The sequence below is a fragment of the Salmo salar genome, chromosome ssa09 (assembly GCF_905237065.1).
Source record: "Salmo salar chromosome ssa09, Ssal_v3.1, whole genome shotgun sequence".
Classification (NCBI taxonomy): domain Eukaryota; kingdom Metazoa; phylum Chordata; class Actinopteri; order Salmoniformes; family Salmonidae; genus Salmo; species Salmo salar.
In genome coordinates this window covers 5,414,007-5,429,366 of record NC_059450.1, presented here as the reverse complement: position 1 = coordinate 5,429,366, position 15,360 = coordinate 5,414,007, and the positions used below count along the sequence as shown (strand labels likewise).

General features: G+C 40.2%; 1 protein-coding gene across 1 annotated transcript in view; it reads right to left on the bottom strand.

The window, feature by feature from the left end:
• Positions 1 to 15,360, bottom strand: part of eprs1 (glutamyl-prolyl-tRNA synthetase 1) — an 88,025-nt gene that overhangs the window by 43,443 nt on the left and 29,222 nt on the right. The window contains exon 13 of the mRNA XM_014209991.2: positions 6,703 to 6,813. Within this exon, the coding sequence (XP_014065466.2) occupies positions 6,703 to 6,813 (111 nt within the window). The remainder of the gene's footprint in view (positions 1 to 6,702; positions 6,814 to 15,360) is intronic.

The window sequence follows — 15,360 nt, the reverse complement described above, 5'->3', positions numbered from 1 at the left end:
ACGTTTTAAGTACACACTTTATTCGAATATTTATGAAATGCATATTTGGTAGCACTTATGTTTTCCCTCGACTCAACCCCATTCGAACGGATGTGGGTGGGGATAGGTCTACATAAGGTTGAATTTTCTTCTTTTTTTTTACTCACAAAAGCTCTGGCGAAGGCCGTGAGGCCGATACGTAAAGCTTATTAAAGATCAGTGACACTGTCAAGAGCAGTGTGCGGGTTTCTTCTTCTTTCTCATTTTATTCAGCCGCTACCATGCACCTGCAAAAAAAATGGCACTCGCACATCTGAGTTTTTTGGAATTTTGTATTCTTTATACTATAAAATAATGCCATTCTAAGCAAATCTTGTCTGCTAAATGAACTAGTGTAGCCCACAGCCATATGGCATAGCCAGATCAGGACAACTCAGAGTATGCTATTCTGTTCTTCTGAAATAAGACATTTTCTTCATATCGTGCATCTTATGACGTCTAAAATAAATAATTGATTTATTGTGATGGTGTAGGCTATATTACATGGATTTATTCAACTTTTTATAAAATGTATATGTTCCAAAGGTCTGTGGTATGACGAATACAATAGAACATAGCTGAATAAGATAGAAAGGATATTTTCTATTTGCGCACATGCAGATATTCTGTGTTGAGCGGTTAACAAAGGAACAGGTACTCCTATATGCTTTATTTAGAGTTATTTATGTAACAGTTGTGATACAAACATTAGGCTATATGTTTTGATTTTTAATACATTCTAAGGCTGCATAATGCGACTAATGAAGATTTGGAAAACAGTTGCATGAAAGGCATGAGCTCTGCTTATTTTTTGCGCAGGCTGTACACACTTCATCAGTCTCTCATTCACAATATGACAAGCACTTGATAATTCCTCGAATTTCCCGGCTGCATCCCCGTTTGTGGCAGTAACGCCCCCTAAAAAAAATCCATGCCATTTGCGGCTGAATATAATTGTAATTCCATTCTCCCGGCTGCGTGCCGAGACACCTCTCACTTACATGGCTCTCTGTCAAGTGATCAGGTCTCTCACAGGCTACAAGTGACCGACAGACATCGGGTACGCAACGGCGCGCATCCGCATCCAATTCCGAGGCGCATTCACAAGTGATAATATATCATTCACAAGTGATAGGCTAATAGTCACCCATTACACTATTCTTGATTGAATCTTGTCTTTACATGTGAAGAAATTTGTTTTGATTTGGAATGGATCATTATCATGCACCTGTCTCGAAACGGGGCAGCGGCAAAAAAATACATGTCATCTATGCAGTTAAATAGTGCATGGAGGACGCTTTTCCCGTGGTTCATTTTCATGCCAGCCTGGTAGGCTATACTGCTGTTGTAAAGAGAAGCAATATGCTTATTATTAGAAAAGTTGATGAAATAAATATAGTAGGCCTAGCCTACAGAAAGTTGATGGGACCTTCTTAAGAGGCATGAATTACATATTTGTCAACAATCTACACACAATGACCCATAATGACAAATTGAAAATAGGTTTAGACATTTTTGCAAATGTAAAAATAGGTATTCAGACCACTTGTTATGAGACTTGAAATTGGGCTCAGGTGCATCCTGTATCCATTGATCATCCCTGAGATGTTTCTGCAACTTGATTGGAGTCCACCTGTGGTAAATTCAATTGATTGGACATGATTTGGAAAGGCACATACCTCTATATAAAAAGGTTGACAGTTGACAGTGCATGTCAGAGCAAAAACCAAGCCATGTCAACGGAATTGTCCAAAAATACCACGAAATTGGGGAGAAAACAGGGTAAGAAAAAAATTACTTGGTCACCGACAGAGCTCCAGAGTTCCTCTGTGGAGATGAGAGAACCTTCCAGAAAGACAACCATCTCTGCAGCACTCCACCAAATCAGGCCTTTATGATAGTGGCCACATGGAGCAACTTCTTAGTAAGGCACATGACAGCCCACTTGGAGCTTGCCAAAAGGCACCTAAAGGACTCTCAGACAATGAGAAACAAGATTCAATGCCAAGCGTCACGTCTGGAGGAAACCTGGCACCATCCTTACGGTGAAGCATGGTGGGGGCTGTTTCATGCTGTGGGGATGTTTTTCAGCGGTAGGTACTGGGAGACTCGTCAGGATCGAGGGAAAGCAAAGAACAGAGATCCTTGATGAGAACCTGCTCCAGAGCGCTCAGGACCTCAGACAGGGGCGAAGGTTCACCTTCCAACAGGACAACAACCCTAAGCACACAGCCAAGACAACGCAGGAGTGGCTTCAGGACAAGTCTCTGAATGTCCTGGAGTGGCCGAGCCAGAGCCCGGACTTGAACCCGATCGAACATCTCTGGAGAGACCTGAAAATAGCTGTGCTGCAACGCTCCCCATCCAACCTGAGAATCAGCAGAGAAGAAAGGAAGAAACTCCCCAAATACAGGTGTGCCAAGCTTGTAGCGTCATACCCTCGAGGCTGTAATCGCTGCCAAAGGTGCTTCAACGAAGTACTGATTAAGGGTCTGAATACTTATGTATATGTGATATCAGTTTTTTACAAAAAATTCAAAAACGTGTTTTTGCTTTGTCATTATGGGGTATTGTGTGTAGATTGATAAGAGAAAAAAACATTTATTTTAGCATAAGGCTGTAACGTAACAATGTGGAAAAAGGGGTCTGAATACTTTCCAAATGCACTGTATATAGTTCAGTAGATTTTCTGCATGCTCCCTATCTGGTTTTGGTTGCTTAAATTGGCATGATTTTTCCATCCCGAAAATGTCCACTTATACGACCTGCCTAAGAATTTAACACAATTTTTTTATTTTAAATAAAACATTCCTCCATATTAAAAGGGATAGTTTAAGATTTTGGCAATGAAGCCATTTACCTACTTCCCCAGAGTCAGATGAACAGGACCAGCTAGCATTCTAAATGTTCCTGAAGACTTCCAATTGTTGTGCTGGTTATTATTAGCTCGTGAAACTACATCCAACTTTCTTTATACAGGACGCATAGACATAAAAATAGTATCCACGATGGTATTCTGTTGCAGCTTGCGATTTTTATAAAATAATTACTTTTCACATAAAATAAAAAAAAGGTGACCGACCGAGTCGGTCTTATGCAGAAAATTTGAAAGTGTTTTTTATTTTATTTTTTTATTTTATTTTTTACATTGGATAAAAGTAGAGACTCAGAGCTAAAAAAATGTATATCATACACTCCAGTTGAGGAAAAATGGGAAAGTAATTCTGCTTTGAAAGTTGATCAACTTGTAACCTAAATTTTGAGAAAAATGTTCTGGCACACCTACTGGAGAGCTCTTTTGTTGTCTACATCCTCTTAAGCTTTAGCCCCACTTACCTCTAAGGATTCGCATGTGATGCCATGTAGTAAACAACCAAATATTTCAAGAATAAAAGCTGGTTCATACTTTGGGTGTATTGGTAAATTTAATCTGGAGTGCCAGCGTGTGCTCTGGGCGTTCGTAAACTCCGAGCGTTTCACTCTTGGAGCATTCAGAGTGCACACGGGATGCTCTGACCGAGGAGTAGGGTTGATCAGAGCGTTCTGTCCTAACAGCAGTCAAGCTAACTGGCTAACATTGGCTAGCTACTTCAAGACACAAATGAGAGAACACATCACTCTGACCATTTTACTCTCCCTAGCTGGTTAGGCTGTTTTAATGTTATCCAGAGCGTTGGTTACTAACTGTGCTGCTGGCAACAATTCAACTAAGCTTTTTTTGCCAACGTTTACGAAATCGGAGTAGATAGCTAGAGTAAATTTACCAGCTACTTCTATCGACAATTGTTGCAGTGACATCATGAACAATCTATTGAAATGGTTACTTGCATAGTGGAGTCTATTTAGACATGTATCTAGCTAAACAAAGAACCATAATCCCAACTCATGACATTATTACCCTGCATGAATCTGCAGGTAGCTAACCAACCAGGTTCAATGTTAGCTAGCTAACATTAGGATATAACTAGCAAAGCAAATGGCTCTGAGAAAGGAATAATATGACTACACAGATCATACACGTAACATTAGCAAGCGAGCCAGCCAGCTAACAGTACACCAACTTGAAATTAAAATGACTGACAAAATTAGAAACGTGTAATGTCTGAAAATGTAGCTAGCAAGACTATCTTACCCCAATACATCATGGATGGACACTTCTCCCTGTCACGGATGCCATGGTTGCCCTTAGTTTGAAGATGAAATCCAGAGACAGGTATTTTCTCCAGCTACCATACTCTAAATTCCACTGATTTCAAAACTCAGTCCTCCAGAAAGTGGAGAGCAACACTTATAAGTTCTACTAAGTGATATGTATTTTAAAAATGCGCTAGAAATGCTTACCTACACATACTGACCAGTTCAAATTAGAGGTCGACCGATTAATCGGAATGGCTGATTTGAAGTTTTTCATAACAATCGGTAATCTGTATTTTTGGACTTCGATTTGCCGATTTTTTTTATTTTTTATTATTAATATTATATATTTTTTTTTAACTAGGCAAGTCAGTTAAGAACACATTCTTATTGTCAATGACGGCATAGGAACGGTGGGTTAACTGCCTTGTTCAGGGGCAGAACGACAGATTTTTACCTTGTCAGCTCGGGGATTCATTTTTGCAACCTTACGGTTACTAGTCCAACGCTCTAACCACCTGCCTTACATTGCACTCCACGAGGAGCCTGCGTGGCAGGCTGACTTCTACGCGAGGACAGCAAGAAGCCAAGGTAAGTTGCTAGCTAGCATTAAACTTATCTTATAAAAAACAATCAAATCTTACCATAATCACTAGTTAACTACACATGGTTGATGATATTACTAGTTTATCTAGCGTGTCCTGCATTGCATATAATCGATGCGGTGCCTGTTAATTTCTCATTGAATCACAGCCTACTTCGACAAACGGGTGATGATTTAACAAGCGCATTTGCGAAAAAAGCACTGTCGTTGCACCAATGTACCTAACCACAAACATCAATGCCTTTCTTTAAAATCAATACACAAGTATATATTTTTAAACCTGCATATTTAGTTAATATTGCCTGCTAACATGAATTTCTTATAACTAGGGAAATTGTGTCACTTCTCTTGCGTTCCGTGCAAGCAGTCAGGGTATATGCAGCAGTTTGGGCCGCCTGGCTCATTGCGAACTGTGTGAAGTCCATTTATTCCTCACAAAGGCAGTAATTAATTTGCCAGAATTGTACATAATTATGACATAACATTGAAGGTTGTGCAATGTAACAGGAATATTTAGACTTAGGGATGCCATCCGTTAGATAAAATACGGAACGGTTCCGTATTTCACTGAAAGAACAAACGTTTTGTTTTCGAATCGATAGTTTCCGGATTCGACCATTTTAATGACCAAAGGCTCGTATTTCTGTGTGTTATTATGTTATAATTAAGTCTATGATTTGATAGAGCAGTCTGACTGAGCAATGGTAGGCACCAGCAGGCTCGTAAGCATTCATTCAAACAGCATTTTCGTGCGTTTGCCAGCAGCTCTTCGCAATACTTCAAGCATTGTGCTGTTTATGACTTCAAACATATCAACTCCTGAGATTAGGCTGGTGTAACCGATGTGAAATGGCTAGCTAGTGAGCGGGGATCGCGCTAATAGCATTTCAAACGTCACTCGCTCTGAGACTTGGAGTAGTTGTTCCCCTTGCTCTGCATGGGTAACGAGGCTTCGAGGGTGGCTGTTGTCGATGCGTTCCTGGTTCGAGCGAGGAGAGGGACGGAAGCTATACTGTTACACTGGCAATACTAAAGTGCCTATAAGAACATCCAATAGTCAAAGGTATATGAAATACAAATCGCAGAGAGAAATAGTCCTATAATTCCTTCAACCTAAAACTTCTTACCTGGGAATATTGAAGACTCATGTTAAAAGGAACCACCAGCTTTCATATGTTCTCATGTTCTGAGCAAGGAACTTAAACGTTAGCTTTCTTACATGGCACATATTGCACTTTTACTTTCTTCTCCAACATTTTGTTTTTGCATTATTTAAACCAAACATGTTTCATTATTTATTTGAGGCTAAATTGATTTTATTGATGTATTATATTACGTTAAAATAAGTGTTCATTCAGTATTGTTGTAATTGTCATAATTACAAATAAATTAACTAAATAAAAATCGGCCGATTAATCAGTATCGGTGTTGTAAAATCATAATCGGTCGACCTCTAGTTCAAATAGACAGAAGCGTGCGACATGGTAGACCAATCCAAACTCCATGAAAGTTCACATGTTCGAAGGCATTTCTGCCCCTCAAAAAAACTATCCTGTGAAGTACTGACGCGCAACATACACCTAGTTTCCTGAAATTAGTCACAAATACAATTGTGGACTGCAGTTTAGAAACCCCTCAGTTAGGCCATTCATTATTGCAAGATTTAGTTGGTTGATTATTTACTACTCATCACATCATATCCTCAACTTGACTTGTGGGGGGAACTATACATTTTAGCATTGTCAGAGTAATATACACATCATGCTTTGGCTGCTGAACACTAAATAAGAATGCAATACTTCTATCTAGTCAGGGTGTGTCCAAAATTATACCCTAATCCCTATATCATGCACTACTTTTGGCCAGGCTTTGGTAGTATAGGAGTACACATCATAGGGAATAGGTTGCCATTCCATAGACAAGAGTGGAAATAACAGTCAATGTACCTTGGGGTGTTTGACGGCCATCTTCATCTCCTCTGGTGCGTCGGGGATGACAACAGGGACAGAGTAGGATCCTGACAGGGCTGTGTATCTGGGCGCCACTGGGTCGACAACCTACAGACACATGGGAGAGGTTCATTATTGCAATGGTGTCCTGTGTAGAGAAAGAAATTCTCATTCAATATCCTGACTAAAGACATAGGACATTTCAATTGGACCGGAGGCTGAGTGCAGGGATGAGAGAGAAAAGGATAGAAAGTAGAGGGAGAGTAGTTTGAGAAGCCAGTTTTCAGTATGCATTGCCAACAGCACAGACAAGGGGGAAAAGAAGACCCATTCTGAAAGGAAATCTGCATCCATGGCCATGAGGTGGTGAAGTCCCTTGAACTTTTCACATCCTGTAGCCTATTCAAAACAGACCCTTAGAATGCCCAGCCTTCACTCTTTACAGATATTCCAGTGCCAAAGGTTTTGCTTATCTGAGTTTATAGATCCTAGTAGTCTCCCAAATAATGGCTGCAAATATCAGGTGAATAAGTTTTCAAAGACTACTAAGAAAACACATAAGCAATCGGAGAAGAGTGTCTAGGAGAGCAGGATGGGGGGAGGGGAAGGAAGGTGACTTTTGGAGGAATGTTCTCAGAATTGAATGGGAGTCAGACTTCATTACTGAGCTACAAATTAGCTCTGTGTGAGATTTGAACAAAATGTGTATGTTTCAGAATTGATGAAGACGCAGATTGGAGGAGACGTGGGAACGAAAGGATGGAAAGCACTAGTGTTGTCATGATATCAAAATGTTGACTTCGATACCAATGCCAGGTTTTGTATCGCAATACTCGATACCATCATGATACCAAAACGATACCACAGCAAAAAAGTCACAGAATGGCACTTGATCCAGAGATGAACTCAGCTAGAGCTGTTCAATTGTTTGGCATTTTCAGAGTTAAATATAATAAAAATAATAATAAAAAGAGCCATGTATGCATTAATGAATCAATTATACAATCATACACTCAATTTGACTTTGTTTTTACCAATCTAACTGCATAACAATGGTAGTAATTTATTTAAATAATAATCTACTGATTAACTGGGTAAATTAAGATGTAGCATGGGCCACAATACAGGTGAATGCAATTTCCATAGAAGTTGCATATAATGCATTCGGAATTATTCAGACCACTGGAATTTTTCCACATTTTGTTACGTTACAGCCTTATTTACTACAAGTGGAACCTGAGCTCAATTTTGAGTCTCATAGCAAAGGGTCTGAATACTCATGTAAATAAGGTATTTGTTTTTTATTTGTAATAAATTTGCCAAAATCAAAAAAAAATAAAAGACTTTGCATTTTATCATTATGGGGTATTGTGTGTGGATTGATGAGGATTTTTAATAATGTAATCCATTTTAGAGTAAGGCTGTAACATAAAAATGTGGAAAAAGGGACAGGGGTCTGAGCACTTTCCGAATGCACTGTCTATTGAGCTTGTTTTGGCTGATTTCATTAGCGCTACAGATGACAATCTGTTTCCCTTACATTTGGGGGGGGGGTTGTACCAATAAACACTTGCATAAAGTATCACTTTGATAAAAGTGCGAACTCTTTAACCCAGCAATGACATCATTCATCACACATAACCTGAAGGCCAAATCTACTCAGGTGTTGCTTAGCAAAAAGACCGTGAATGTTCCCGAGTGGCCGAGTTACAGTTTTGACTTAAATCTACTTGTGTCTGGTGGAAAGCAGAAAACCAGGTTTTCCTCTACGATTTTACTTGTGCTTAGCTCTATTCTGTTTTTTTACCCCCGCAAATAATCCCCAGTCCTTGCATATGACAAGCATACCCAAAATGTGTAGCCACCACACAAATACAGTGCATTCGTAAAGTAATCAGACCCCTTGACTTTTCCTACATTTTGTTATGTTACAGCCTTACGGTCTGCTAAAATGGCGCCCACTCAGCTAAGATGGCGCCAACAGAGATGGTCACCTTGCTTCAGGTCCTTAGGCAACTATGCTGTAATACGTTTTTTTTATGTATTATTTCTTAGTCCAGAAAATCTCAAGTGGTATTACATCTTTACATTTGTGTGTATATAAAGGTAGTCGTTGTGAATTTATTAGATTACTGCACTGTCGAAACTAGAAGCATTGCTACACTCACATTAACATCTGCTAACCATGTGATCAATAACATTTGATTTATTCTAAAACTGATTAAATTGTTTCTCTTACCTCAGCAATCTACACACAATACCCCATAATGACAAAGCAAAAAAAAATATATACAAAAATAAATAAAAACTGAAGTGTGTTCAGACCCTTTACTCAGTACTTTGTTTAAGCAAACTTGGCAGCGATTACAGCCTCGAGTCTTCTTGGGTATGACGCTACAAGCTCGGCACACCTGTATTTGGGGAGTTACTCCCATTCTCCTCTGCATATCCTTAAGCTCTGACAGTTAGGATGGGGAGTTTGGCAGCAGAGGATGTACATAACAGCCTTATTCTAAAATATATATTTTTTTTTAATATATCCTCAAATACCCCACAATACCCCATAATGACAAAGCGAAAAGGTTTAGATATTTTTGCTAATTTAAAAAAAATAACAGAAATACCTTATTTACATAAGTATTCAGACAAATTTATGAATTAAAAAAACTATTTAAATCCTTTTAGAATTATGCTGTAACATAACAAAAAATGTGGGGGAAAAAAATCAAGGGGTCTTAATACTTTCCGAATGCACTGTATGAAGAGCAGTACTCAGTGATGTGTTGTATTTTCCCCAAACATAACACTTTGATTTCAGGACATAAAGTACATTTCTTTGCAGTTGACTTTAGTGCCTTATTGCAAAGAGGATGCATGTTTTGGACTATTTTCTATTCTGTACAGGCTTTTAGGTTAGTATTGTGGAGTAAAATTACATAAAATATCAGTTTTTCTATTATTTTTTTGGGGGGGGTATTGTAATTGTCTGCATCATTTCCAATCCCCCATAAATAAATATATAAAATCAGCAAAAAAAGAAACCTCCCTTTTTCAGGACCCTGTCTTTCAAAAATTTGGATTTTTACGAATTAACTTCACAGATCGTCATTGTAAAGGGTTTAAACACTGTTTCCCATGCTTGTTCAATGAACCATAAACAATTAATGAACATGCACCCGTGGAACGGTCGTTAAGACACTAACACATTACAGACGGTAGGCAACTAAGGTCACAGTTATGAAAACTTAGGACACTAAAAAGAGGTCTTTCTACTGACTGAAAAACACCAAAAGAAAGATGCCCAGGGTCCCTGCTCATCTGTGTGAACGTGCCTTAGGCATGCTGCAAGGAGGCATGAGGACTGCAGATGTGGCCAGGGCAATAAATTGCAATGTCCGTACTGTGAGACGCCTAAGACAGCACTACAGGGAGACAGAACGGACAGCTGATCGTTCTTGCAGTGGCAGACCATGTGTAACAACACTTGCACATGATCGGTATATCCGAACATCACACCTGCGGGACGGGTACAGGATGGCAACAACAACAGCCCGAGTTACACCAGGAATGCACAATTACTCCATCAGTGCCCAGACTGTCCGCAATAGGCTGAGAGAGGCTAGACTGAGGGGCCTGTAGGCCTGTTGTAAGGCAAGTCCTCACCAGACATCACCGGAAACAACATCGCCTACGGGCACAAACCCACCGTCGCTGGACCAGACAGGACTGGCAAAAAGTGCTCTTCACTTAAGAGTAGCGGTTTTGTCTCACCAGGGGTGAAGGTCGGATTCGCTTTTATCATCAAAGGAATGAACGTTACAGGTGCCTTGGTGGAAGAGTGGGGTAACATCTCACAGCAAGAACTGGCAAATCTGGTGCAGTCCATGAGGAGGATGCAGTACTTAATGCAGCTGGTGGCCACACCAGATACTGACTTACTTTTGATTTTGACCCCCCCTTTGTTCAGGGACACATTATTCCATTTCTCTTAGTCACATGTCTGTGGAATTGCTCAGTTTGTCTCATTTGTTGAATCTTATGTTCATACAAATATTTGCTGAAAATAAACGCAGTTGACAGTGAGGACGTACATTTCTTTGCTGAGTTTATATTGTAAAAAAATTAAAAAAATGTATATAGATATAACCATTTTTTAAAGTAAGTGTTCAAACTTTTGACTGGTACTAATATATTAGTACCAGTCAAAAGTTTGAACACACTCATTCAAGGGTTTTTCTTAATTTTTACTATTTTCTACATTGTAGAATAATAGTGAAGACATCAAAACTATGAAATAACACATACAGTATGGAATTCATGTAGTAAACTAAAAAGTGAAACAAATCAAAATATATTTTAGATTTTAGATTCTTCAAACCAGCCACCCTTTGCCTTGACAGCTTTGCACACTCTTGGCATTCTCTCAACCAGCTTCATGAGGTAGTCACCTGGAACACATTTCAATTAACAGGTGTGCCTTGTTAAAAGTTAATTTGTGGAATTTCCTTCCAAATGCGTTTGAGCCAAACAGTTGTGTTGTGACAAGGTAGAGGTTGTATACAGAATATAGCCCTATTTGGTAAAAGACCAAATCCATATTGTGGCACTAACAGCTCAAATAAGCAAAGAGAAACGACAGTCCATCAGTACTTTAAGACATGAAGGTCATTCAATCCGGAAAAAAAACATTTCATAGTTTCGATGTCTTCACTATTATTCTACAATGTAGAAAATAGTAAAAATTAAGAAAAACACTGGAATGAGTATATCAAACCCAAGACGACTTGAGGCTGGAATCACTGCAAAAGGTGCTTCAACAAAGTACTGAGTAAAGGGTCTGAATACTTATGTACATGTAATCAGTTTTTATTTTTAATACATTTGCAAACATTTAAAAAAAAAAACTGTTTTTGCTTTGTCTTTATGGGGTTGTGTGTGTAGATTAATGAGGGGAAAAAAACAATTTAATACATTTTAGAATAAGTCTGTAACGCCTTATCTTTGTAGTGACTGGGTGTATTGATACACAATCCAAAGTATAATTAATAACTTAACCATGCTCGAAGGGATATTCAACGTCAGCTTGTTTTACCCATCTACCAATAGGTGCCTTTCTTTGTGAGGCATTGGAAAACTTCCCTGGTCTTTGGAGTTGAATCTGTTTTAAATTCACTGCTTGACAGATCATTTTTTTTATTTGGTGGACAGAGATGACGTTAAACACTATTTTGAGTCCATGCAACTTAAGCACATTTTTAGGCTTGCCATAAAGGATTGAATACTTTTTGACTCAAGACATTTCAACTTTTGATTTGATTTCATTTATAAATATTTCTAAAAACATAATTCCACTTGGACATTGAGGGGTATTATGTGTAGGCAAGTGACAAAATCTCACTTGAATCCATTTTAAATTCAACAAACTGCGGAAAATTTCAAAAGGGGTGTGAATACTTTTTTTTATTTTTATTCGGTAATATGATCATAATGATAAAATAGTTCCCGCTCAGCCCAGTCAAAACTGTTCGCTGCTCTGGCACCCCAATGGTGGAACAAGCTCCCTCACGACGCCAGGACAGCGGAGTCAATCACCACCTTCCGGAGACACCTGAAACCCCACCTCTTTAAGGAATACCTAGGATAGGATAAAGTAATCCTTCTAACCCCCCCCCCCTAAAAGATTTAGATGCACTATTGTAAAGTGGTTGTTCCACTGGATATCATAAGGTGAATGCACCATTTTGTAAGTCGCTCTGGATAAGAGCGTCTGCTAAATGACTTAAATGTAAATGTAAAATGTAATGTAAAATAAAAACTTTATATTTACTTACTTTTATCATTTTTCATTTTTGAGTGGCAGCCAACAGGACAATGCAAATTGCGTTTGAGATTGTATGAGTTTGTGTAGCTAAGTTTGTGTAGCGTACTTGTAGCCCCCACCCACCAAAAAAAAAAAAAAAATACATACAAATTTGGTCAAACAAAAAAGGGAACACACTGTCTAACCCAGTAATGACGTCATTCACAAGCTTTGCACAGAGTCAGTTGGTTCGGTGAAGGAGATGCGAGGCAGGGTTAGTTTTCATCGGGACTAAGTGAATAAAGATGAAAATCAGCATATTCTGCGTTATGGTCACAAACTAAGTACTCGGGTAGTGAATTGATTTTAGCATTAGCTGTAAGCTAGCAAGGAATGTTAGCCCCTAAAGCTGTATCTTCTTGCATTGTAAATAAAGTGTTCTAGCTTTATGGACATTGTTTGGCGAACAGTAAATAACAGTTCGACATGCCAAGGTGCATTACTAAAGTGTGTTAACTTCTAGGCAGAACGAGTGTGGAGCTAACATGACACAGCCCAGAATCCCAGTGCAGTGGTTCCTTGTCAGGACAGGTTAGAGAGCAAGCACCAGCAATGAGTAAGTGGAACAGGCAAGAGATGTGCGCTCGTGCTAAAGGGGGACATCAGCTGCGCTGACTCAATCAGTATACAACATGACATATTTCATAAAAGTAACAAAAGAAACCAATTCTAGTACCAAACCGTTTTTCATGTTCTGGCATCGAAAAAGTACATTAGTTCTGGTACACCGTGCAGCACTAGAAAGCACATTGATGAAGGGGCGGAGGGAGGAAGCGAGGGAGTGGAGGAGTAAGAAGAGTACCTTGATACAGCTAATTGGCAGCTTGGAAACAGAAAGAGTGAGATGCAGTTCAATGTCAAATACATGAGGAAGCGCGAGAGAGAAGAGGTTCGGCAAGGGCCCCACCACACACCCTCTCCTCATCGCAGATACCACAGGCTTAAAGGAGAAACAAATGTTCTCCCTAGCTATGACATACATACAGTTGAAGTCGTAAGTTTACATACACCTTAGCCAAATACATTTAAACTCAGTTTTTCACAATTCCTGACATTTAATCCTCGTAAAAATTCCCTGTTTTAGGTCAGTTAGGATCACCACTTTATTTTAATAATGTGAAATGTTAGAATAATGGTAGAGAGAATGATTTATTTCAGCTTTTATTTCTTTCATCACATTCCCAGTGGGTCAGAAGTTTACATACACTCAATTAGTATTTGGTAGCATTGCATTGGCTTTAACGCATTGCATTGGCTTTATTCATGCGTCCTTTACAAAGACAAATCTGCCCGATTTCAGCCTTGCTGAAGCACCCCCAGATCATCACCGATCCTCCACCAAATTTCACCAAATTTTGTGCGAGACCTGGAGAGGCCTACAAGCCACAGTGCCTCGCAACCACTGTGAAATTTGGTGGAGGATCAGTGATGATCTGGGGGTGCTTCAGCAAGGCTAAAATCGGGCAGAGTTGTCTTTATGAAGGACGCATGAATAAAGCCACGTACAAGGTAGTCCTGGAAGAAAACTTGCTTCCTTCTGCTCTGACAATGTTCCCCAACTCCGAGGATTGTTTTTTTCCAGCAGGACAATGCTCCATGCCACACAGCCAGGGCAATCAAGGTGTGGATGGAGGACCACCAGATCAAGACCCTGTCATGGCCAGCCCAATCTCCAGACCTGAACCCCATTGACCTGAACCCCATTTAAAACGTCCATTTACAGAGTACGTTGTTGAAGCACCTTTGGCAGCGATTACAGCATCGAGTCCTCTTGGGTATAACGTTACAAGCTTGGCACACCTGTATTTGGGGAGGTTCTCCCATTCTTCTCTGGAGAGCCTCTCAATCTCTCATGTTGGATGGGGACCATACGCTGCACAGCTATTTCCAGGTCTCTCCAGAGATGTTCGATCGGGTTCAAGTCCGGGCTCTGGCTGGGCCACTGAAGGACATTGAGAAACTTGTCCCGAAGCCACTACTGCGTTGTCTTGGCTGTGTGCGTAGGGTTGTTGTCCTGTTGGAAGGTGAACCGTCGCCCCTGTCTGAGGTCCTAAGCGCTCTGGAGCAGGTTTTCATCCAGGATCTCTCTGTACTTTGCTCTGTTCATCTTTCCCTCGATCCTGACTAGTCTCCCAGTCCCTGCCGCTAAAAAACATCCCCACAGCATGCTGCCACCACCACGCTTCAACGTAGGGATGATGCCAGTTTTTCTCCAGATGTGACACTTGGCATTCAGGCCAAAGAGTTTAATCTTGGTTTAATCAGACCAGAAGAGCTTGTTTCTCATGGTCTGAGAGTCCTTTAGGTGCCTTCCGGCAAACTCCAAGAGGGCTGTCATGTGCCTTTTTACTGAGGAGTGGCTTCCGTCTGGCCACTCTACCATAAAGGCCTGACCAGTGGAGTGCTGCAGAGACGGATGTCCTTCTGGGAAGGTTCTTCCATCTCCACAGAGGAACTCTGGAGCTCTGTCAGTGACCATCGGGTTCTATGTTACCTCCCTGACCGAGGCCCTTCATCTATTGCTCAGTTTGGGCAGGTGGCCAGCTCTAGGAAAAGTCTTTGTGGTTCCTAGCAACATCCACTTAAGAATGGCGGCCACTGTGTTGCTGGGGACCTTCAATGCTGCAGAAATGTTTTGGTACCCTTCCCCAGATATGTGCCTCGACAGAATCCTGTCTTGGAGCTCTATGGACAATTCCTTCGACCTCGTGGCTCAGTTTTTGCTCTAACTTGCACTGTCAACTGTGGGACCTTCTATAGACAGGTGTGCGCCTTTACATATCATGTCCAATCAA